The sequence below is a fragment of the Lycorma delicatula genome, chromosome 7 (assembly GCF_047948215.1).
Source record: "Lycorma delicatula isolate Av1 chromosome 7, ASM4794821v1, whole genome shotgun sequence".
Taxonomy (NCBI): domain Eukaryota; kingdom Metazoa; phylum Arthropoda; class Insecta; order Hemiptera; family Fulgoridae; genus Lycorma; species Lycorma delicatula.
Window position 1 is genome coordinate 134,532,025 of NC_134461.1, and position 25,235 is coordinate 134,557,259.

At 30.2% G+C, this 25,235-nt stretch overlaps 2 protein-coding genes across 2 annotated transcripts; both read left to right on the top strand.

Annotated features, from left to right (window-relative positions):
- Window positions 1–310: 310 nt before the first annotated feature.
- Window positions 311–14,787, top strand: unc-45 (unc-45 myosin chaperone). The gene is made up of 2 exons (XM_075371489.1): window positions 311–3,442; window positions 14,653–14,787. Exon 1 carries the CDS (start codon window positions 611–613, stop codon window positions 3,422–3,424), a length of 2,814 nt encoding a protein of 937 aa, XP_075227604.1. The 5' UTR covers window positions 311–610; the 3' UTR covers window positions 3,425–3,442; window positions 14,653–14,787.
- Window positions 8,324–25,235, top strand: LOC142328387 (serpin B10-like). Its single transcript, XM_075372095.1, has 5 exons — window positions 8,324–8,404; window positions 14,653–14,797; window positions 18,715–18,932; window positions 20,194–20,509; window positions 25,081–25,235. Exons 1-5 carry the CDS (start codon window positions 8,324–8,326, stop codon window positions 25,233–25,235), a joined length of 915 nt encoding a protein of 304 aa, XP_075228210.1.

Genomic DNA, 25,235 nt, shown 5'->3' on the forward strand with positions numbered 1-25,235 from the left:
TAAGGGAAATATATGTTTAATTAATATTGTTTTTTAACAATTATTGTACATTTGAAGATTGTGACAAATTTTGTGTATACTACACCTACTTTTAAGTAGTAATTTTTATTTCGAGAAGCAATATTTTAAATTTTAGTTTTTGAGAAGCTGAAATTTTAAACGCATGGAAATCTAAACAAACTTATTAAGTAACATTTTCATTTTTTATACTCCAAACAAACTGCATATTGCTTGGTATGTTGGGTTTTACTAGTCGTTGCCTATTGTTAGTTTTCGTTATTACCCCACCACCACGCTGTATGTAAAAGCGTACTTAACCTAGATTAGATGGAAGGTTCTGGTAAGGTTTCATTTAGGGCAGCAAATGTGTTCTTTATTTAGAATTGGCGCTTGCGTTTGTGTTTTTGACTGAAATAGACTCGGTTGGAAAATAATATGAGCCTAGAAGTTTCCGTATGTGTTATAAACAGACACGCGGTACGGTGCTCTAGTAAAACGTGCATATTAGTTAATATAAAGTGAGGTTATTATTGCGTAGTCTGTGTTAACACAGATTATTGTTTTGTAAAGTGATATTTTGTTTTTGTTGATCAGTGTATTTATTAAATTTATGATGGGTGTTTCAAGTGATTTAGAGAAGGCAATTCAAATAAAAGAAGAAGGAAATAAGGCATTTAAAGAAGGTGAGTGGGAAAATGCGTTAAAGTTGTACACGAAGGCAATTAAACAGATAAATGGTGACATACCCGAAAAAGCTGTACTATATAAAAATCGTGCGGCAGCTTATTTGAAATTAAATGACTATAATAAAGCTATTGATGATTGTAATCTATCGTTAGAAATTATACCTAATGATCCTAAAGCACTGTTTAGGCGTTGCCAGGCATTAGATGCCTTGGACAGGCATGAAGAAGCTTACAGGGATGCTGTCCAAATAAACATTTTAGACCCAAATAATAAAGCTGTACAACCCATATTACATAAATTGTATGAAATTGTTCAAGAAAATTCAAGAAAAAATGCTCAGGTTAATAATAAAGTCGCTGCAATGTTTAATTTTGCTTTTAACATTGATGTGCCTACTGATAAAAGGGAAACTGCTATGAATAATTTACTGGTTTTAGCCAAAGACGAGCCTGGAGCAAAAGCCCTGGAAGAGGCTGGTGTTGTTAAAAAAATTGGAACATTGTTAAAAGTAGAAAAATGCCATGAAATATTCCTCTCTGCTGTAAGAACAATCGGTGAATTATGTAAAGGAAGTGTTGAAAGAACTAGAAATATTTTACATGAGTTGGGGGTTCCTTGGTTTATGGATATATTAAATTGTAATAAAGAAGAACAAGTTACTGCAGCACAGTACTGTTTACAAACTATTTTGAATAGTTTGAGTGGTTTGGAAAATAAACCTGAATCAAGACCAAACCAGGAACTTTGTGAAAAAAATCAAAAAGAAATTGACACTCTGTTAACATGTTTAGTTTACAGTTGTACAAGTAGGACCATTACTGGATTGGCTAGAGATGCTATAATACAACTAATAATGAGAAATATTCATTACAAAGCAATAAATTGGGCCGAACAACTTGTGGAAATCCGTGGATTACAAAGGCTGATGGAAGTAGCTAGTGAGCTTCAAGAATATAAGTATGAATCTGCTATGGAAATTACTGAAAATACTAGGGCTATTACTTCTGTTTGTCTTGCTCGCATTTATGAAAATATGTATTATGACAAAGCTAGGGAACGATATTTAGCCGCTATTGATGATTTTATAAAAAGTAAACTTATAACGCCTGAAATTGAGTCAAAAGTTCGTGTTATAGTAGCATTAACAGCTTTATTACTTGGTCCTCTTGATGTTGGAAACAGTATAGTTGCCAGAGAAGGTATGATGGAAATGATATTGGTTATGGCAGGAACTGATGATAAACTTCAACAAAAAGTTGCTTGTGAGTGTATTATTGCTGCTGCTTCAAAGAAAGATAAAATAAAATCCATAATATCTCAAGGTATTAATATATTAAAACAGTTGTACAAATCAAAAGATGATACTATTCGTGTAAGAGCTTTAGTAGGTTTATGCAAATTAGGAAGTAGTGGGGGTACTGATGCATCGGTTCGCCCTTTTGCCGAAGGTGCAACAAAGAAACTTGCCGAAGCATGTCGTAGATTCCTTGTTAACCCGGCTAAAGATCAAGATATGCGTAGATGGGCTGCAGAAGGTTTATCGTACTTAACTTTAGATGCTGAAGTTAAGGAGAAGTTAATCGATGATACAGAAGCATTGCATGCTCTTTTTGATTTAGCAAGAACAGGTAATCAAGCTGCTGTTTACGGTGTCGTTACCACATTAGTTAATCTGTGTAATGCCTATGATAAGCAGGAAATCATTCCGGAGATGATTGAATTAGCAAAATTTGCAAAACATCATATTCCTGAAGATCATGAATTTGATAATGTTGATTTTGTAGAAAAACGTTGCAATGTGCTCGGTAAAGAAGGTGTTACTACCGCTCTCGTTGCTTTATCTAAAACTGAAAGTGAAAACAGTAAAGAATTGATTTGTAGAATATTTAATGCAATGTGCGGACAACAAGAACTAAGAGGTATTATTGTTCAGCAAGGTGGAGTTAAAGTTCTTCTTCCAATGGCTTTAGAAGGTACAACTAAGGGTAAGAAACAGGCAGCACAAGCGTTAGCAAGGATCGGGATAACAATTAATCCTGAAGTAGCATTTCCAGGGCAGCGTTGCTTAGAAGCAATTAGACCTTTAATTTCATTGTTGCATCCTGAGTGCAGTGCTTTAGAAAATTTTGAAGCGCTAATGGCGTTGTGTAATTTAGCTGGTGTTAATGAAACTACTAGATTACGAATTATTAAGGAAGGTGGTGTTCAAAAAATTGAAAGTTATATGTACGAAGAGCACACAATGCTTCGTCGTGCTGCAACACAAGTTATCACTAACCTTGTTTTATCATCGGATGTCATTAAAATGTATGAAGGTAAAAATGATAAATGTAAGTTTTTATTCTTATTATGTTTGGAAGAAGATGAAGAAACAGCAAAAGCAGCCGCCGGTGCATTAGCTATGTTAACATCAGCTAGTAAAAAGTGTTGTAAAAAGATTTTAGAGATTAGCTCTTGGTTAGAAAATTTCCAAGAATTATTGGCAAATCCTAATGTAGATATGCAACTTCGTGGTGTTGTTATAGTATTAAATGTGATTCACAGTGGTAAAGAGGAAGCTGAAAAAATAATTGCTACTAATATATTTGATTTATTAATGGCATTGTCAGTAATAGATGAAGAAGGGAAAGAAAGAGTTAAAGAGTTGGCCAGTGAAGCCTTGAAAGCTGCAGAAAAGTGGAAAGTTATTATGAAACCAGAAGATGTTCCACCTGCTGAAAGTTGTGATGAAGAATAAACTAATTTTTAATTACAGGTAACAGTTATATATTTATGATTATTTTCATGTAACTATATTATTTTTGTACAATTTTTCATTTAAATTATACATCATATGTTGAATAATCTTCATTATTTTGTTTTCTCTATTAGAATTATTGTTATTTTTTGTTTCAAGAATATAATTGAATGTATAAATTTGTTTTTATGAAATTTATTAAATTTACCTTTATTGATTACTGTTTACTTAAAGCTTTTGGTGTAGAATGCATCTAGTTATTGTTCATAAATATTTTTCAGAAAAATTGTTATTATTCATGTTTGATTATTGACTATTCTAAGTTTTTTAATTTTCCATTTATTAATTTAAAAAATACTACCTTTTTAGTAAGTTAATCTCTTTAGACTAAAAAAATTCTTAAAGGCAATCACTGTATAAGCACCCAGTAGGATGTCATTAAAAAATAATAATTTTATATTTTTTTACTATGTTTCTGTATTGTTTATTTTAGAGAATTTACTTATTTATTTCATTTAATATTGTTTTTGAAAACTTAATATTTAGGTTTATAACGTAAATGGGTTTATAAACCTATATTTAGGATTTTTTACCTTTTTTAATTAGGTTTACTTTTTTATAAAAGGTCCTTTCTATTCCATGTTGATAAAATGTATCTGCTTGGAAACAGATTCTTTGATCAAAAATAATTATATTAAACATTGAAGTTATTAACCATAGAGATAATGAGGTAAAGGTGTAATTATTCTGCTATAATATTTTATATCTAGTTATTATTGTGATGAAATTGGATACTAAATTGTGTACCCTTAAAGATGACACTTATATTTTTTTCTGTTCTATCGTAATAAAGAGAATGATACAGTAAAGTGAAAGTATCATTGAAATTTAAAATTATTTATCCGTAAAACTCAATGTTAACTTTGTTTTTATTATCTGCAGCTTAATTAATATTATTACAGAAAGAATTTTTTTTTTTTTTGAGAATATCAACTGTTTACATCTGACCAATAATACTGGGTTGAAACAAATAAATAATTATGTAAATAATCAATAGGTAATTCTGAGCAATTACTTTATTAAGTTCAATCTTGTTCATACTTACGGTTAGACCTACGTGGAGGGTAGTTAGTGATAAATTACCAAGATATGGCAATACATAACACTTCAGCTGATTATGAGTCTGACTCTTGACAACTATTGAGGTTAGTTTATGCTCTTACTCCTCAGAACTGTAACCTAAACTCTCACTCTGACTTCAACTTCTCCCCAGAGAACAAACAGTTGCTGAACAGGGCGCCATTACTCACAAAACTGATAGCTAATTGAGTAGGATACTGATAAAGCAGTGCAGACTTTGACTTTGCATGGATCACTTGCTGTGAAACCTGCTTTCCACATTTATGAGTACATCTTCATATTTTCCTGATTCTAAGCATATCTGCTACGGTATATTAAAGTATGAAAAAAAATTTTCATTAAAAGTTTCATTAAAGTTTCACTGAATTATTAACATTAGTCTACAAAGCATCTTACATAACACCATTAAATATTGCTGTAGTTTTCTAGAATTCATATCTGCACTATTTTAACTAAAAAAGTGTGACGTAAATATTGCTTTAAAAATGCTGCACTTCATTATCTTACCTAATTATACGAAATCAGAAGAAAAACATAATGATGGTAATGTCAGATAGAATTATGTTTATCAGACCTTACTGGTTCGATTGTTTTCTAAAAAGAATCTTACGTATTATATAATAGTTAATAATTCATGTCTGCCAGGCCTAACACAGAATGCTGGCCTCCATGGCATGAGGCGTCTCAGCCTTTCATCGGAGGTTCTGGGTTCGAATCCCAGTCAGGTATTGTATTTTCACACAATTCAAAATGCCATTTCATCTCATCCTCTAAAACAATACCTAACAGAGGCAAAAAAAAGAAGAATAACAGAAGTTTTTATCCACTCTTTATAGAATACAGTTGTATTATTCATATATATGGGTGTATATTTTTCTGGCTATAAAAAAAGTAAATAAGTAATATAATACTGAAATCACATCATAATTACTAATTTTTATCCATATATTAAGATGTAACATATCAGTGTGTGTGTGTGTGTGTGTGTGTGTGTGTGTATATATATATATATATATATATATACACACACACATTATATATATATATATATATATATATACACACACATTCATACAATAATACACTGTACCGTATTGTTCTGTATTCTAAGTAATTCAGATTTGAATTGCTTACAACATGGATCATTTTTTAGAGGTTATTACTACTCAATTCAAACAGAAAATGTGTATTTTGTCACCCACAAATTTAGAGTTTTATGAAATTTAATAAATTTGTGGCCATCAAATTAGGTAACCTTAAAAAATTTGTGATTTCTGTCTGAGATTTTAGTAGAAAATTGCTTTAGATTTTGAGTATTGTTACCCTCGGTGTGGTATTAAAAAATATGTTGTATTTTGGTTTATCTTTTTTTTGGTTACATACTCATAGTGACACTTTTCCCATTTACCCACAAAAGTATGCAGATTTAAAAAAATAAATATTTCATTAGGTATAACTTTACATAAGTTTATACTTTTTTCTCTTTCTTATTAATTCATTTGTTGAACATGAAAACAAAACTTCATTAAAGCTGGATTATCAGCCAAGGTACTGCAGTTGTATAGTATTCTTTTTTTATTGAAACTTTAAGTTTATTAACAAAAGTGCGAAAAATTATAACTTTTAGATTGTAAGTGAAAACGTTTTTTTATAGATGGATTTTCCTTCTACGCTGGCTCACATGTTTAGCAATAGACACCAATTTATAACATACCACTTTTACCATAAGCAATTTAAAAAAAAGAAAAACAGTAATTTTAAAGCTTATATAGCCACTTCTCTGACTACATCCTGCTCAACATTGATCTATCAGGATCAGACCCGATCATAAAAATAAAAAATGGGGATGAATGGGTAAAAGATTAGGTGGAGTGGATATGCAGACTTACTGTTAGAGATAGTCATCCTTAATCATAAACGTATATCATCCCAAGTAAGATGTTTCCTTAAGAGAACTGAAATATTAAACACCTCTGTCCAAGAGCATTTTTAACCGGGATAAACTTATTACTGATAAATGATTTTTAAAATCATCCACTTACTAGCTTAAATATATGCCATAATATAATTTTTTGCCCAGATATTAAGTACTGTTTGAGAATTTTTTGATGATAATCCCATTTCTTTAAAGTTATGTTTTTCTACTCAAAAAACTAAACTATTAAGAAAAAGACTTTTATTAGTGCACTACAATTTCCATATATCCAGACTAAACAGAACTGGATCTAGGAAAGTTCATATAATCTGGAAATATCAAATATGTTAGTAATCAAAAATGTTAAATACCGAAGAGTTATTTAAAATTGTTTTTAATGTAACTATTAATAATAAATTAAATCCTTACTTACAGTTATATCAGTTTTTAAGAAAAGTTTAACACAGCCACTATATCACACATTTCTTCAAACAAGAGATGGGTGCGTACATTGTGCTGTTTTGGCTAGAATACATTATGCATCTAACTCTGTAATATTTAGTCTAACATACTGATGAGTAGGTATGAAAAAAAATCAAATTATATTTTAGATAGGATGTACGTGTATAGAACATGTTGGGACAATGGAACGATGTATTTATTGTATTTTTTTATAGAACTTAAAGCAAGATTTTCTGTATATTATGTTTTGTTTAATAACACCTGTAACTTATGTACTTAAACTTGGCAGCAGGAGGGGATCCATTGATAAACATACGAATTGGCTGCAGAGATTTCAAGTGATAATTTAAAATTTTCTTTTATTGAAAATGAAAATTGTATTATAGTTACACCTTTTACTAAAGACACTCCTTCCATTTAGAAGAAGTTATGTATAGTTATTCTGAATCGGAAGAGTAAACTAAAAATAACAAAAGCTTCTAAGAGAATAAATGTTTAATACTGATTAGAAATAGCTTGGAGATAGGGAAAATAGGGAAAAGCTGTTAGTAGTGTGCAAAAATAACATTCAATTAACCATCAAACAACTTGTTTACAAATATCACAAAAAGAAACCGTGTGGTACGATATTAAAATATAGACTAGAAAAAAAGCTAAAGCTATAATATTATTATCTTTACAAAATAATAATAATAATAATATTTTATCGATCTATAATTGTAATTATAAATAAATTAACTATTAATATTAATTAGTATATAACTAAATCAATTATTATTATTAATATTTATTAATTTAATTTTCAGTTTTAATGTAAAAGATTCAAGCATTTTTTTAATTTATAACCTAGTCAATAACTAGTTATTGACTAGGTTAGTTATAAATCTCTACTGCACTTCAGTATGTCCTGTCATAAGTGTTTTTATGTGAAACAAAGAATGGTACATTAGTGTTGAAATACACCATACGCTGTGAAGATTGTGTTACATCATAAATCATGCTTGGAGAGAGTTTCATTAAATACTAGTCAAAATTCTAATCTGTGCTGCAGAAGTGAAAAAGTTGTACCACCAAAGAATAAAAATGCTAATAACATAAAGAAATCTACTTAAGTTGATTGTTTGGAATTTGAGTAGAAAGCAGTTGATGCAAAATTTATAACTATGATCTTGATAACTGATAATTTTTCAAATTTATCTGAACGATTGGACACCGTTGAGGAGAGTATCGGGTTATTAGAAGAATATTATGAAATTAATAATGAGAATATTTATAATAAAAAAATAAAATTATCATCGAGAAAATAAATAATAATTTTTTAATAATATATTAAAAAATATAGTGAAAAGAACCAAAATTAAAGTGAGATATGAAAATATGACATGCGTATTGAACATGAAAATAACATTCTTATTTGTAACTTGAAGGACTCTCCTAATTCTTACAGTACAGATCTTATCAATGTATAAAATTATTTAATGAATGCTCTGAAGAATCATTTGAGGTCAATGATAATAAAATTTTTCGTCTTTGCAAAAATTTTGTTAAAGGCAAGGATAGACCTTTAAAAACTTAATTTAAATCTCAGGAATATATAAACGAGTTTTCATAACAAGAAGAATTTAGGAGATGGTAATCTATATATTAACCATTTAACCAAAAATTATCAATCTTACTGCAATTCACTGAAGGCTGGACTTAACTGTAGACTTGATAAAACTATAGACTTGATAAAGATGAGAAAGATTTGTATATTGCCTATTCCAAAACATAATCCATACATAGTTACCAAAAAGCCCAAATAATAGTCAGAAATAAATGGTTCCAAGTATGGTTGTGTTTTTACTTCAAAACAGAAGTGTTTTGAGAGTGCATTACACAATTTTGATCAAGGTCGGGGACCTTTTGTGACTGATACTGTGTTACCAGAGACATGACTACATGATGAAATTAGTGATTCTTAACTCAGTTTTACAAATTATAATGCGATTAGATGTGATCACTCATTATTAACAAGTGAAAAGAAAAGTAGAGGTGGTGTTTTAGTTGCTTTAAGTAATCATTTCAGTTACAAACTTATTCCACTATTCCACTCTGATAATTCTTTTGAATCAATTAATATGATTTTAATGTTTATATTAGCGTACCAAAAGTGCAAAACATGTTTGGTACATATGGGTCGTTAAAGGCAACAAAATTTCAATTTAACAAATTAAACTTTGCTAAGAAATTTTGTAGTGTCTACCCTTCTAATGATTTGATTCTAACAAAAGTAGATTGTAATTATTATGATTGTCTCTGTGACATAACAATTAACAAATGATGAGGTTTCCTCAGTAGTTTCTAGTTTTAGTAATAAATGTTGTACCAGTCTGAATAATATCCATCTGACATTTATAAAAAAAATGCTGTTCTTTTTTTGTACCATTTTTAAGTGAACTATATATATATTTAAGTTTCATTTATGACTAAAGCGCATAAAAAGGTGACGCCTCTGATATAATAATTACCATCCGGTTAATCAGTGTAAAGTTTTTGTTGAATTATGTGACCACTTTGTTTGCAATACAATAACATCATTTATATAGAAATTCATTGCACCACAATAGCTTGGATTTCTTCCAGGGAAATCTACTCTACTAAGATATTATTGACTCCGTTACCAATTATAATTTGAATTCAGTTTATACTGACTTTAAATATGCTTTTCATATGGTTAATATTGATTTACTTATAAGAAAACTAGATGTGATTTTTTATACATGGCAATTTACTCAAGTGGTTTGCCTCTTTTCTTTTTAATATAATTTAATATGTTGAAATAAATAATTATATCCGATTTAATAAAAGTTACTTTAGGTTTTGGTCAAGGTACACATCTTGGTCGACCAGTTTTCATTATTTATGTAAATTATTCTTGTTAAAAATTAAAACATTCTAAATGTTTATTATTTGCTGATGACATGAAAATTTATTAGCAGGTTGCTAACCTTATTGAGAATTGCTACAAATTGATTTTAATTGTTTAGTTGAATGGTGTTGAGAAAATTAATTTTTATTGAACTTTAACAAATATTTTCACGTATTTTTTGGTAAATATACTTCATATTTTAATTATAATTTAGATAATAATATTGTTTCACATGTCTCAAATACCAAGGATTTAGGTGTTATTTTTTTATAGCAAAGTGCTTTTTCAAATTCACATTGAATTTACTGTATCAAAAGCTACCAAGAAAATTAACTTTCAAAAAATTCTCTTAAAAATTTAAAAATATCGATACTTTCAGACACTTACTTAACTTTTATTTTGTTTATATCATTCTTACTTATTGTTCTGTTACATGTTCACACACTGCGGTCCTAAAATAACTACTTAAAAACCCCTGTCATTCTTTTTTCTGTTACTCTGCATTTAGAATTGGTTTTCCGATGCATTATTCTAATTAAAATTTATTAAAGGTACCTAGAATTACTATGGAAAGAGTTGAAATTTACACTTAAATCATTATAGTTGTCCAAGTTACAATTGTTCAATATTTATGTAATTAGCTGTAATAATTGCTATTTTTTACTTGCCTGAGTGTAATTTGTCGTTCAACTATTAGTAGTCTATAATACTTTTATAATCAACATTGTAATAGGTTTGATATTTATAATTCTAATCTATATTCTATTGATTTACTTTCAAAAAATGTTGCATAATATGAATGATTTATTGCTTACCTATTAATTGTTACTTAACATTATTTATTTTACTGTTGTAGTTTAATTGTCTCAATAGGACTTTTCCTGTATATTTGTAAATAAATAAGTGCGGCACAAACAATGAACCGTTTTAAATCATGTGCTGTTGTTAGTCAAGGCTTCCTAGAGAGTTGATGTTTATGCCACTGCATAATGCAATTCAAAGAATTTTCTGTCCATTGTAATTACATGATCTTGGTAGTCTGTATGGAATGCTGGTTGAATGAACGTCGCACATTTGAAATTGAAATTTTTTTCAAGTTTGCTATAATGCAGCTTGTTTTGGTAACATTTTAAAATCAGCCAGACTGGAGACGTTTTGTCATGTAAGGAAATAATGAAGGTAGTCAGGCAGTTCAGAACAACAGCCTCTTCTTCTAATAAAAAGCCATCTTTTAGGCACATAAATTTCACACCCTGGACAGTATTGCTACAGTAAGAACTGTTTAAAACAAAATCCAAGAAGATCAGTTCATCAGAAATTGGCGTGTGATTTTTTCTCTGGGAATTTCTAAAATCCGAAGTGTAAGCTGATAGGCCAGAAAATATTCAGGAATTGAAAAAAACATTGCGCCGAAATTGAAACCATAACAAGAGATGCATGCTCTGCATAAGGTTATGGAAAGTGTGCATGCTCGAACCAAAGATTGCATTGCCAATAATGGTGGTCATCTGAAGGACATAATTTACAAAAAAGGATGTGAAAAGAATGGAATGAAGTGTTCATTCAAACAATGTTCATTAATAGTTAATGTGCAGTTTTAATTCTTCATGCTTAAATATAATGTTTAAAATGGGTCACCGTTTCTACAGCACTCATTATATGTTAGCTGGAAAAACTTTGTCTATTATACTTGTATTTAATTTAAGTATGAACTTGAATTTTTTTTACAAGTTACTGTTAATTTTACTGCATGCAAGTCCTGAATTTCATAATACACACAAACTTGTTTCAACTTGAAATTAAAAAATCAGATCAAAATTTTGATGTATTTTTAGCATAATTCTTTGCAACTACTTTAAAATTAGTTTTAAACAAATAGTAGCAGTATGATATTAAATTGTTTTATGTACAGGTTCATCATAAAAAATTGTTGGAGTTTAAAGGCCTTAAGTCAGGCCGACTTAAATAAAAGTAATAATATAATACGTAGTTACATAGTTTTATTTGTCAAATTCTCCATCTCAAATAGTTTTGTTACATAATCAGTAAATTTCAATATGCGCACCCTTTGACACTCAGCAAGTGTCCAATTGATACTCAGTTTCTTCTCATACATATTCTAAGATGGTTGTAATTACTTCTCCAATTCTTTCCTTCAAGTGATTCAGGTAATGTAATTTTTGTGAATAACAATTTTTTAATGTACAAGGGTTATTTTTTTTTTCAAGGTCCGATCGGTCACGAAATTAAAACCACGGTGAAAATAAATTTTTTATTTGTAACAAGTACTTACATAGTTACGCTATTTCTCTACATAGTCACCAATCCGATTTAGACATTTGTCGTAGCGTGGTGCCAACTTTCCAATACCCTCGTCATAGAACGGAGCCTTCTGTGTTTTCAGCCATGTTTCTACGCTGGTCTGCAGCTCGATGTCTGTGCCAAAATTTTGTCCTCCTAGCCAGCGTTTCATGTGAGCAAAGAGGTGAAAATCGGATGGAGCCGGGCTGTATGGTGGGTGATCAAACACTTCCCAATGAAAATGCTGCAGGAGCTTCTTTGTTACAGCTGCGGTGTGCGGCCGAGCATTGTCATGGAGAAAGACAATGCCTGATGACAAAATTTCTCTCCGCTTATTCTGAATTGTCCTTCATAGACATTGAAGAGTCATGCAGTATGAGGCTGCAGTGATGGTCGTGCCATGTTCCATGAATTCCACCAAGAGAACTCCATTCTGGTCCCAGAACACAGTAGCCATACGCTTTCTGTTGGAGAAGGTTCGCTTGTACTTGTTTGGTTTACTGGGAGAATGAGAATACATCCGCTGTTTGGATTGTTCTTTTGTTTCTTCAGTTTCGAAGTGGACCCGTGTCTCATCTCCTGTGACAGTTTTGTTCAAAAAATCTTCTCCTTCATTGTGGAAGCACTGGAGAAACATTAGGGAGGCGTCCATTCTCATTGTTTTGTGATGGTCGGACAACATCTTGGGAACCCATCTCGCACATAGTTTGCGGTACTGAACCCTCTCACTCACAATGGTGTAGAGAACTGACCTTGAAATTTCAGAAAACGAATCACTCAATACAGAAATTGTGAACCGACAATTTTCTCGAATGCCTCATCCACTCGCTCAACGAGATCATCGGTTGACACTAGCTTCCTTCTCTGATCGCCTGCATCATGAACATCTGTACGTCCTGCTTTAAAGTTCCTGCACCATTGTCGCACTTTGCTATCACTCTGATTTTTGCATTGGTTTTTATTTCGCGACCGATCGGACCTTGAAAAAAAATAACCCTCGTATATCCGCTGAAAAAAGGAGTTAGATCTGGAGTCTTAGAAGCCAGGTTATTGGGCCTTCAGCCTATTCATCTATCTGCAGATTTTTCATTCAAAGCCTGGCCAACAAATATGTTAGTGTGAGATGCACCATCTTGTTACAAATAATTCCAATGTGCTTTTTATAGCTCATCTGGATGAAAAAAGCCAGTCATCGAACAGGAAACAAAGTGAACAAAGAAAAACACCATAGCAACAATAAAGAGACTGATGCAGTGATTAAACTGACTGTTAACACGGACCTTTTGGGTAGAGACATTTTGTACTCCCACCATAATTTCTTGAAATGTTCCTAATGTATAAATCTGAGCTACTGAATTTGCACATTCCTTTATAATGACCTGTATTTTTAAATAACAAGGTTTGTTAAAAAAAAAGACCAAACTTTTTTAATTATGTGCAAACAGAGATATTTAGTGACATGTGGTTGGCAGCATTGTGTTTCTCATTACCTCCTCTGTAACATGCTCTTGGATTGTCGATAACTTGATTGTTTAGTTTTTGTGTTATTGTTATTTGAGAGCAACATGTTTAAGTGTTAGTAGCAATTTTTGTATTGTGTGATTATTTTACGATTGAACTTTTGTCTCAATGTCGTCATAGCTGTAAACCCAGCTTTTATCTCCCATTATGATCGTATGCATGAATCTTTCAGCATCTGTTTTTCAAGGAGTTGCCAGCAATTGTCCACTCAGTGTTCTTGGTATTTTGTCATCAAGCAAGGAACAAACTCTGCTGCAACTCGATGCATGTTCAATTTTTCAGTTAAAATGTCATGGCATGATCCAATCAAGATTTTAACCCTTTCTGCAAGTTCTCTGACAGTCAATCGGCAATTTGCATGCACCAGATTATTGATTTTCTGATCATCTTCAATTTACTGACGACCACTTTTAAATTGTGAAAACCATTTGCATCATTGCATACGACCCAGAGCATCATCTCTGTAAGCTTGCTTCAAAACTTGAAAAGTTTCTGTGAAAGTTTTTCCCAGTTTCACGCAAAATTTTACGTTGTATAGTTGCTCCTGAAAAACGCACATTGCAAAAATCCTGAATGTATGGTCTTGTATGTATGGTAATTTAATGTAATGCTAAAATTATTAAGTCACATGTTATGGAACGATAGTTTTATATGAAGTTTAACAAAAAAGGAGATTCCAGATCTATATCTCCATAATTTTGAGAGAATTAAACACTTAAATAATACAAACATTTAAAATAACAATAACATGAAAACTAAATGAGATATCAACAATCCAAGAGCATGCGGTTACAAAGAAGTTATGCGGAACACAATGCTGCCAACCTCACATCACTAAATATCCCTGTTGACGTGTAATTAAAAACATTCGGTCTTTTTTTGAACAAACCTTGTATAGTATATTATAGATATTAAAATTGAAGTACCTCTAGTTTAATATGTTGGAGAATGGATTGAGTCTTTTTTTTATTTACATAGAGCACTTTGGAAGATGAAGAACTGGCAGGCACATATATGAAAGCAAATCTGTTGTCTTCACAACCTTTACCAAAAAGTTTTCATGATATTTTAACTTCATATTATTTTACTAATATTACTGAAAACGCTCGAGAAAATTCATCAGGTATGTAACTTTTTCTAAGTAGTTTAATTTAAAATTATAGCTTTATTGAAGATTACCATCACAAACTGAACAAATATATCAAAAAATAAATATTTTTGATATATTTTATAAGTTAACTATTTGGTCATCTTAATTTCTTTTGATGTTGAGAACTTCACGATGTGCGCACGTTATTAGAGTATAATGTTGACACATGTTTAAGAAATTATATTTTGCTTAAAAGATAAAACAAGCTTCCTAAATCACATTGATTAAAACAGTTCTAATTTAAATAAAAATATTTTTTATGTAATAAAACAATCTATTTACAAAGTTTTCTTAGGAGTCATTTGAAGCAAAAAATTCATACAGAATCATGTGTTTGAAATGGTTTCAATCAAGTTACGGTTCTTGAAAAATTTTTTCCTAATTTCTGCTCCATTTTTTTCTCATTTTTGTGGTTATGAATAGTAATTTAATTTAATGCTAAAATTATTAAGTAACATGTTATGGAGCAATAGTTTTATATGAAGTTTAACAAAAAGAAGTTCCAGATCTATATCTCCAGTAATTTTTGAGAGAATTAATGAAAAGTTTAAAAAGTGTAGTAAAGACAACCTTAGTTTTGGTAGTGATTAACTTTTGTAAATTTCAATTAATAAATAAAATTTTGCTGCATGTTTTGAAGATAATTAAGTTTGAAGGAAATTAATGTAAATGTAGTTAACTTAATTGAAAACAAATACAGTTAAAGAAATTTTACTTTTACTAAAAAATAAATAAACAAACAAAATAGGTAAAAAATGTTACAGCCTGGTACAAATACCACGTACAAATCTTAATACTACTACTGCCCCTAACAAGGTAGAGAGTGTCAGATTCATCGATCAACTCTGCCATTTTTGGTCTTGACTTTAATTATTTTAGTCAGATTTGAAATTAATTTGTAGATCTCATTCCTGTATTATTCACACAAGAATAATTATGTTAATTTTTAATTAACATTAAAAATGAAATAGTTGCACTAAATGTAACTAATGAAATATATTTAAATGAGTTTATTAAAAGTAGTTTCATTTTTTACATTAAGATATAATACAGACATCCTGTTAATTTAAATGTATTTTTCATTAATTACATTAGTGCAACTTTGTAATTTTTAATGCTAATTAATAAATAATAAAAAATTATTTTTGAGTGGATCACTCAAGAATGTGATGTACAAATGAATTATAATTGATAATTGATTTTTTTTTTTTGATAAGCAAAATAAACAAAGGAAAGGTTTTATAATTAAACAGGTAACAACTTAAGACTTTTAGGTTAATTATAAAAGTTTTTGTCCATTTTAATAATATCTATTAAATTTAAATATTAATTAGTTGTTACTTTTTCTACAGATACATTTTAAACAAATAGTTGAAGATGATACACAACGAAAAAAAGTAATTTTTATTGGTTTTACTACTGCCTTTAATTAATATTAACCATGGTAACAATTAGTTAAAACTTATTGATGTGAACAAAATCCATTTATTAAAACACAAGTTGATAGACATGAGTTTTATATTCAGTAACGCTGTAGATGTTAAATTTAGTTATTATCGCCTAATTTTTCCAAGACTAAAATTTTGCTTAAGTTACATAATATAAAAGTAATGTTACAAAATGTCCCCAATTTCAATTGTAAATGTGTTAAACCAGTTACCATATAAAGTCATAAAACCATTTGGAGAAATCTTTTTGATCTGACATAACCTTTACTTTGTTATCTGAATTCTTATATTTTTATTTGCTAAAAATGTTTCTTAGAAGAAGATGAGATAAAATTTATTTCATCGACAAAGAATTTTTATTCTGGTATTTATTCTTAATGTTTAAAATATTAATTACCAGTATTTTTAGTAATATTGAATATTACTTAAATAACAAGGCAAAACATTGTAACAATTTAAAATTGTTAAATATTAATTTTTTTTTCAAGGCCTTTTGAAGTTAATATGGGCTTCCTTTTCAGTCGAGTAAGTGATATTAATACTGTCCATCAAAAAAAGGTTTGGAATTCATATTTGTAATCGAATAGTTATATGTACGTTCAGTCTACATTTTTATTCAGTGTGATGTGGTCTAAAACAGTGTACAATCACATTTACACACATGATGTAAATTCATAAACAATTTTCTGCTGCTCATTCCCAATCTGTAAACGGTGTCTTTGGCACCGTTTACAGAATGCCCAGTTTGACAGTATTGGATTAATTTAATCGATAGCCATTTTCTTACAGGACCTGGATTAGAAATCTGTTTGCCTTACTTTACCTGAAGTATGGATAAGAACTTGCTAAAACTGCATGTCATTTTTAGACTTCAGAAGAAAGGCATATGTGGTAAGAATAAAGAAATATGTAGGCAGTCGGATCGACAATTAATGATGGTACCTTCATTGCTTAACCTATGAATGAATAATCAGTTAAAAATCAGTTACAGTCAGATACATTTTATAAGTTATTTAGACGCTAAATAACATATCACCATCACTATAACATAGAATGTTATGGTGATGGTGTTTGCAAACATTATCATTGTTGGAAATACTAACTGGGATTCTCTGACCCCACATATGAACAGATGTTCACCATACCTCTAGTAATCTTGGTCTCTTCTAAAAAAAAACAAAATCATTGTTATTATTGTCCTTAGCAAGACCAGTTACCCCGATTAAAGGTTGTTCCTTTGTGGGTTCTTAATTCGATTTCTTTATCCTTTCTCTTTCCCTTCCCTTTCCTTTGCTTTCGTTCACTCTTCTTTTCGAAAATAGATACCCTGGGAATTAAATTAATTAATTAAGCCTTATAAGTTAACTTACTCTTGGCACATATATGGTTCCTGCTTCTCATTTAAGCCACATCGTAGTAGCCCTTTTAGAAACCATTTTTTTTTATCAGGGCCCAACGGGATGGCAAGTTTGTCTATTGGAACAATCTGCGGGACTCTTTTCTTTACTTGAGGCGTACAAAAGACTAAACTACTGTCTGGAGGTATCTTTCAGGTAAAACCGTATTATGACTTAAATTTATCTTTATCACAATCACTGTCACCATCGATTCAGAACACGATTTCTACTCCTAGTCGGTAAGTCAAAAACTCATCAGATATATTTAATCATACAATTTGAACCTTTTGTTCGTGTAATTGCAATGGTTTCTATCAAATTCTGTGAATTATAATGCAAGATTTTGAATTTACATGAAGAGCAACTAATAAACCGCTTTAGAGTTAGAACAAATATGATGAGTACTGCTTCAACATTCTTTTTCTTTACAAGTTGACAGATAACAGTTTTAGTCCTTGTATCCTATAAATTTACGTGTCGCAGATTAACAATTCTCATATCAGGTACTGCAGTTTTGTACTCGGCTTAGAAGTTTCATTGAACTGTTTCAAGAGAGTTTTTGAACAGTTGAGACTTTTGGATTCAAGAAATTACGATTAAATGTAATATCTTCCTCTCGCTTACCACGTCATGCCAATATACTACAAAAAAGTATTGCGAGTAAAATATCACAAACACTACTTTCTAAAATAAACATTGATGTTTTAAGCTAGCGTGGTTGCTTTAAACCGATGAATTATTTGAAGAGGGATTAGTTTATTACCTTGATAATAAAAAAATCACATTTTGAAGTGATGATTCTAAAATTATAATTTTGCATTTATAGATCGACTAATGGGTCACTGTTTTATGGGAAAATCTTAAAAATTAACTTATCATCGGTACTTGATTAGAATCAAAGATTAAACACAATTATGGCCTTGATTGAAAGTGGGAAACTCATGTTATTCTCCTTTGAAACCGGTGCGATTGTATTGCAATATTGCACTGAAATCTGATGTACTTAAATATATAACAATCGTTCTTGTATGCTTAAACTTTTCAGCTCATGTTCTTGAACTTCTCAGCGATTCTGGTGTAATGAGTCACTGGAAAGATTATCACAAGTTAGCAGTATATACGTATTTGTCTCATCAACCAGCAACACAATTTCAAGCACCGCATGGTCGTTCAGTTGAAGTTCCTATGATTCCTCAAGTCGGTGTACTGAGAGCTGGAGAAATACCAAGACTGAATGCACAAGCTGTTGAATTATTAATGGAGGTAATTATGTGTAGCAGATAATTCCCTTCAAAATTTTCCACATATCAGTTTTTCCCCTGTTGGATTAATTTCTGTATATTATTTAGAATCGTAACATATGTGTATCTTGTAAATTGCCAAAACACTGTCAGAATAATTTACAAAAAACCTAATTTTTATAAAATGAAAGTGAAAATTCAGTTTTTCATTTATTAATAAAATGTCTCTTGTATGACAAGTCCAGAACGATTTATTTATTTATTTTTTATAAACCTTTTTGTTAAACATGTCAAATGCTGTAAGTAATAATTAATATAATCATCCTTGTACACACAAAAAAAGCAAGCTAATACAAAATTTAGCTGTTTTAATAACACGTTTTTCAAACCGTAGATATAAGTAAATTCATTCTTACTTTAGAATAACATGAAAGATTGAATAAGATGAAAACAAAAAGTACACGTTACTTTCTATATCAAGATAAGAAACTCTTAAAAAATTGTTAAAGTACTATGCCTGCGTCTTAGAAACAATTGCGAGAGAGGACATCTGTAAATTAATTTTTAAAGAAAAGTGTAATTTAGGATATACAGAAGAAAATAAAAGAAAAATCTTATCTTACCGAGGATAGAAAAAGTACATTGTGAAATAATGATGGGGATTTAATGTTCTATAGCAATATACGATTTTATTTTTAAAAATGCATTTCTGTCAAAAGAGCCTGTCTTTTTTACTATAAGAGATATTTTTAAGACATTTATTTAATTGCTCTTGGAGAGTTTCAATGCAATATAACCGACCATTCTTCTTTTAATTTAAATGCACTGAAAGGTTGTATTAATTTTTAGGCCTTTTTTTTGTATATTTTTGTAAATATATATTTTTTTATTTGCGCTACTTCCTTCCTACATGATGAAAAATATGAAATCATTAAAAGGAAAAATTAAATATTCCTTATACATCTTTCTTTAACTAATCCTTAAAAATATTAATTGTTAATTTATTTTAAACATTCCTTGATGATGATTATCCCCCGTTTAAATCTCTAAGAAGTTACTTAAATAAATCTGAAAAAGTGGTGATAAAAAAATGATATATTTGTACAGTTTCTTTACATCTCTGTGTAATAATTAAAACACTAATGTAGTTTAAGTTTCCGTTATCTATGAACAGTTTCTTCATGTTTCTCTTTACCTTTTACTGTGTAGCATATTTTTTTCTGGGTAATAATATTGTAAAATACATAGTTTAATATAGTGTTTTTTTTTTGGTTTTTTTTTAGGCAAACCATGTTAGCCTTCTGCTTCTTATGCCTGAATCTGCTGAAGGATTAGATGAGTTACTTGTAAAGTTGCCTAAAGAAAGATTGCCTCAGTTATTAAAGAGTCTTCCACTTCAAGAAACGGAGGTCGCTTTACCACAGTTTGCAATTGTTACTAGTGACCTTGATCTAGCACCTTTCTTTCGTCAGCTTGGTGTCAGGTCTGCATTCTCAAATGACAGTAAGAAAACTCATGTTCGTGGTGTAAAACAAAATGCGTATTTCTCCACGTCTTTCGTTGCTGTTAACTCGGTTGGATCGGTTGGAAGTGTTATAGGTAAACAATTCTTTTTTAATTGTTGAAATACGATAATATATCCCAACTAGTCTTTCAGTATTTTTAAACATTTTCATATTAGATCATTGTGTAAACATAAATACTGCACAAAAACATTCTCTGTGTAGAAGAAATAAAAGAAATTTGTTTCAGTAATTTTAAACGATGTATAAACTAATAATTGCCGAAATCCTTTTTAAAATTGTAATAAAAGATGCCCGTGGGTAAGACCAGGAAATGCAGGAAAGATGTTATATAAAGATTAAGGAGAAATTTTAAAATGAAATTACGGTCTGTGCATTATGTGTTCTTAAAATGAAACTTCTGACAAAATCTTGCTGCCTGTAACTGAGATTCAACATTTGACTTTTAACATTCAACAAGGGAAGGACAAAAAAATTAATTAAAAAATGTAAAACTACATTAATTATTACCACTAATAAGATCCTTTCTACACTAATCATAGTGCATTACAAGCTAGAACTCATGAGACTAGCAACACATGCACATTCAACACAATTCACTTTTCTGAGTGCCTCCCACTCTTTTTCTTTAATGGAGGCTGTGAAGGTCCTGGTGCTGGATCATCCACAAGTTCTTCAAGTATTGTAGTGCCGCTAGGGCAAGGAAAAATCAAATCAGCAGTTTCAGCAGAGCAGTACTCTCTAATTCTTTCATACAAGTACTTCTGCCGTAGATAAGTTAAACCCTCTGGAACAATTTGTAGAAGAAAACGTGATTGATGAGATGCAAGATCTTGTTAAGTGGATTGATACAGATACTCCACCGACTCCATATTTACACTTTATCCACTGCTGAACATAAAGTGGCTGAATTCAGAAATACCAGGAATTTTTTTCCAATTTAAATTAGAAAAAAATTCTTGCCAGTTGTAAAATAAAATCAAAACATCACATTTTTCTTCCTGTTACAACTCCTTTATTCAGTTTAGATGTTGGTGTACTGTCTTCTACAAATTTCTCTAAATCATTTAACAAGGAAACAACACTAACTCTGATTTTTTTTTAAACAAGCCAAAAGCCCAATCTCAAGCAAACTTTGTATGGCCCACTGGGAGAAATGAAATTTTTATTGACTTGTTCAACTTTTTTTTGGATCCTCAAATTCAAATAATTCATTAAAACATTATTTTTATTTTGAGCCACACAGTTGTCTGCATGCAGGAGCATGTCTGTTTCACCATAACCATCATTTTCAAAATAGTGGTGGACCGTGCTAACAATAGCGTTGGCTCCCTTTGATGTAACAACAGCTTCTGAAATCAAGTAGTTAGGCTGTCTTCTTCATTACACCAAAAACTGCCACTTTGTACGGCGCAAGAAAATAAATAGGCCCTGCTTGCAAGAGGCTGGATGGTATAAACACCTGCTGAGCCATATCAAAAGAATAATGACTGTATCCTTGATATGATCCAACTGTGAGAGGGCCATTGCCTGCTTTGACAACTCTATACTATCTCTATAAAATTTTCTGCCCTCCATTACTTTTTCAAATGCTAGGACATTTGCTATACTGCTGCCATTTTTTCAGCTTCTGAAGAAAGTCAACTTTTATTTAGAATAGTGTAATTTGATTGACAAGTCTTACACAAGTCAGTTTGGGTATTTGTACAACAATATCAGGACAAAATTGTTCCCACAACCTTCTGAAAGAACGATCAGATAGCACACTAAGTTCTTAGTTAAGCAACACTTTTTATACAATCGATAGTTCCAGTATCACTGGTAGGCAGGAGTTTAACTAATAGGTTGAACCGGCTTGCTTGCTACCCAGGAAGAAAAAGAGCATTTTGTTCAGCATAGTTATGAATAAAGTTGTGGCAACGTTTCCTGTATCAAAGAATGCAATGTGTTTTGGGTTGCGTCCAGTGTTACTATGGAGTTTAACTACAACGCCTTCAGAAAGGCAATTTTTTTTAAGCCTTTTAAACCTTTCCCATGATATCCATGACAGAACAAGAAAGTTTTTTCACAGACGTAGCCATTAATTATAAATCTTGTTCATGATTGTTGACATACTGCCTGTTTTCTTTTTCTTTTTTTCTCCAGTGCTGCACAGAGCACGTAATTGGTCAAGAATTAAAAAATGTTAACTTATTTACATGGCCCTCATAATAATTGAAGCTCAAACTCTCTCAGTTCTCATTTCCAGGTACTCATTTTCTGAAAATACTCCACTACACAGAGTCATGAGCTTATTTACAGCCGCATCCTGAAACAATAAAGTTTCTAACAAGCTGGTGTTCCATTTGTAACATCTCATCTGGGTCAGCCAAAACAACAGGCCTGTTCTCTTCATTAACATCAAGTAAATTACAAATTGCATCAGCTTCAACATCAATATTTAGGCCTACCTCAATATCTATGGCAATATGTTGAACCTCAGCAGTATGTGTATCCTGATAAATAACAACAAAAAAACGAATCAGAAAAAATAACTCCAAATCGCTGACCAAATTTGTACTCTGTGCTGACTATAATATTTCTTACCAATAATATTAATGAATTGTAGTAATTCAATGACTCAAATCTATTAATGATTTTTTTGTCGGAACTTAGACAGAACAGTGCAAAACATTCAGACAAAAATCAATATTTTTAACCTATGACAACATAACCTAAAAATTGTATTTGATAAGTACTACAAATTTACTTACTAAGTTATTCCTTCATAAGTTGGAATTCCAGGTAATATTTCAACCTCAAGTCCAGTTTCATCATCACTTTCGCTCGAATCTTCTGAGTCGGAAAGTGAAAAACATTAAAATAGTCATTGTATACTTCTTGCAGTCTATATTTCAATTATCACCTAATGGGCATGAGTTTAAGATATCTACAATCACCTTTTCAGCAGACATCATAAGATAACAAATCAATATGTAAATAAATTTTATATTCTTCACAAACAACAGTACGGACTTAGAAAATCTGACTGTCATCAACTTTTCAAAAATAAAAAAATTACTTTAGTAAAATTTGTGGAAAATAATTGACTGAAACTTGTAATTAATATTTTTTTTATTTAAAAAATAATTTCCTTAGTTTCTAAAAATGGATTATCATAACAAATATTACATTATTATAACAAATATTAACATCACAACAAGCTGTGAAGAAACCATGCCATAAGTCGCAATGGAGTTTTAACATTACCAATTTATGGCACTGTTTGCCAGTGCCTTAAATTGGTAATGCACAGTGTGTATTTCAAAATTCGTTTTCGGTATTTTAAAAGCTGTTGGTAACATTTGAATTTAATTGAAAGTTTTAGTTATTGAATTCATTCAAAAGATGCCGTTAAAACCTAAAAATCAATTTTTTTTTGCTCTATTGCAAAATAACACATGCCGACTTATGGCATGATTTCACAGACCGCATCACATATAATTATGTGATATTATTCACCCTTAAACCAATTTAATTCTTAAACAACTGGTTGTTTTTTTTGGAGATGCTTTGTGCTTTTGTTTACAAGTAATTTTTTCACTGCCGTACAAGAATTCAGTAACTACTTTATTTATGTTTTCCACAACCCCAGTTTTTATTCAGAAATGTAATAAATATTTTGTGTCCAATAAGAAAATTTTTAAGGTTAGATATTGAAAGAATCATTTAGTTTTTTTTTTTTTTTTTGTAAAAAATTGGCATTAGAATTGATAAATTTTTTTTTTGTGTACTTTCCATATATTTTTTTACGGTATGTTATTAATAGTGTAAAGATTAGTTTTAAAATGAAAATTTACCAAATAAATGACATCAGTAATTTTTTTTTATAATCTTTCATTAAATTTACTGATATAAATTCCAAGAGAGTAAGTTCAGAAATCTCAAATAACATTTTACCTCATTTGAATACCATTTACAGTACTGTTACTGCAAAGTAGTACTTACACTGTTAGATCTTGATTATCAGTCGCATAAAAATTATGAAACTTCCTTTGCATACACTTGTAAAAATAATCCAGTAATATAATCAATAAAACGTAATGCATGACAACTGCTTGAGAGTTGTGTTGAATTAATGACATCCAGAGGTGCATGTCACTATTGTAGTCTAGATCGCATACAATATTTAACTTCCAGTAGTAATCTTTGTATTCTCTTCATTTATAAAATAAAAATTATATTTCAACTAAAATATTATTTTAATAATGTTCTAAGACACATGAATTTTCTTCAAACTGCAATTTAATTTGTATAGTTTATTCAATTCTGATGGTAATTTACATTATATACTTCTACAAACTATTTATGTCTATATTGTTTACCTTATGTAATTCTAATTTGTCGTTTCTGAAATCTTAGTTTATTTTCTTTTTACTTTTCCAACATTTTATCAGATAACTTAGTCTTTCTGTACATTCCTGTAATTTTTACAGGTGCAGTAGTAGCCGGCTCATACTCAATTGATGTTTTATAATGATTGCATAAATAAAATTTACTTCATGCATTGGAATTTATTTTTGGATTATGGCTTAAGAAACAGTGTTTAATTATGTTCCTAGTTCTGTATTTAGTGTATTATTCATTTCAATTGTTTTTTTTTTTCAGAATTCAAATCAAAAGCAGCAAAAATTAAAAGGGAAATAAGTAATTCATCAATAATCACTTTTGATCATTCATTCCTTTTCTTTTTGATTCATCGTCATTCAGCTACTGTTCTATTAGCCGGTGCAGTTCAAAATCCAACTCAAGTTCCTCATTAA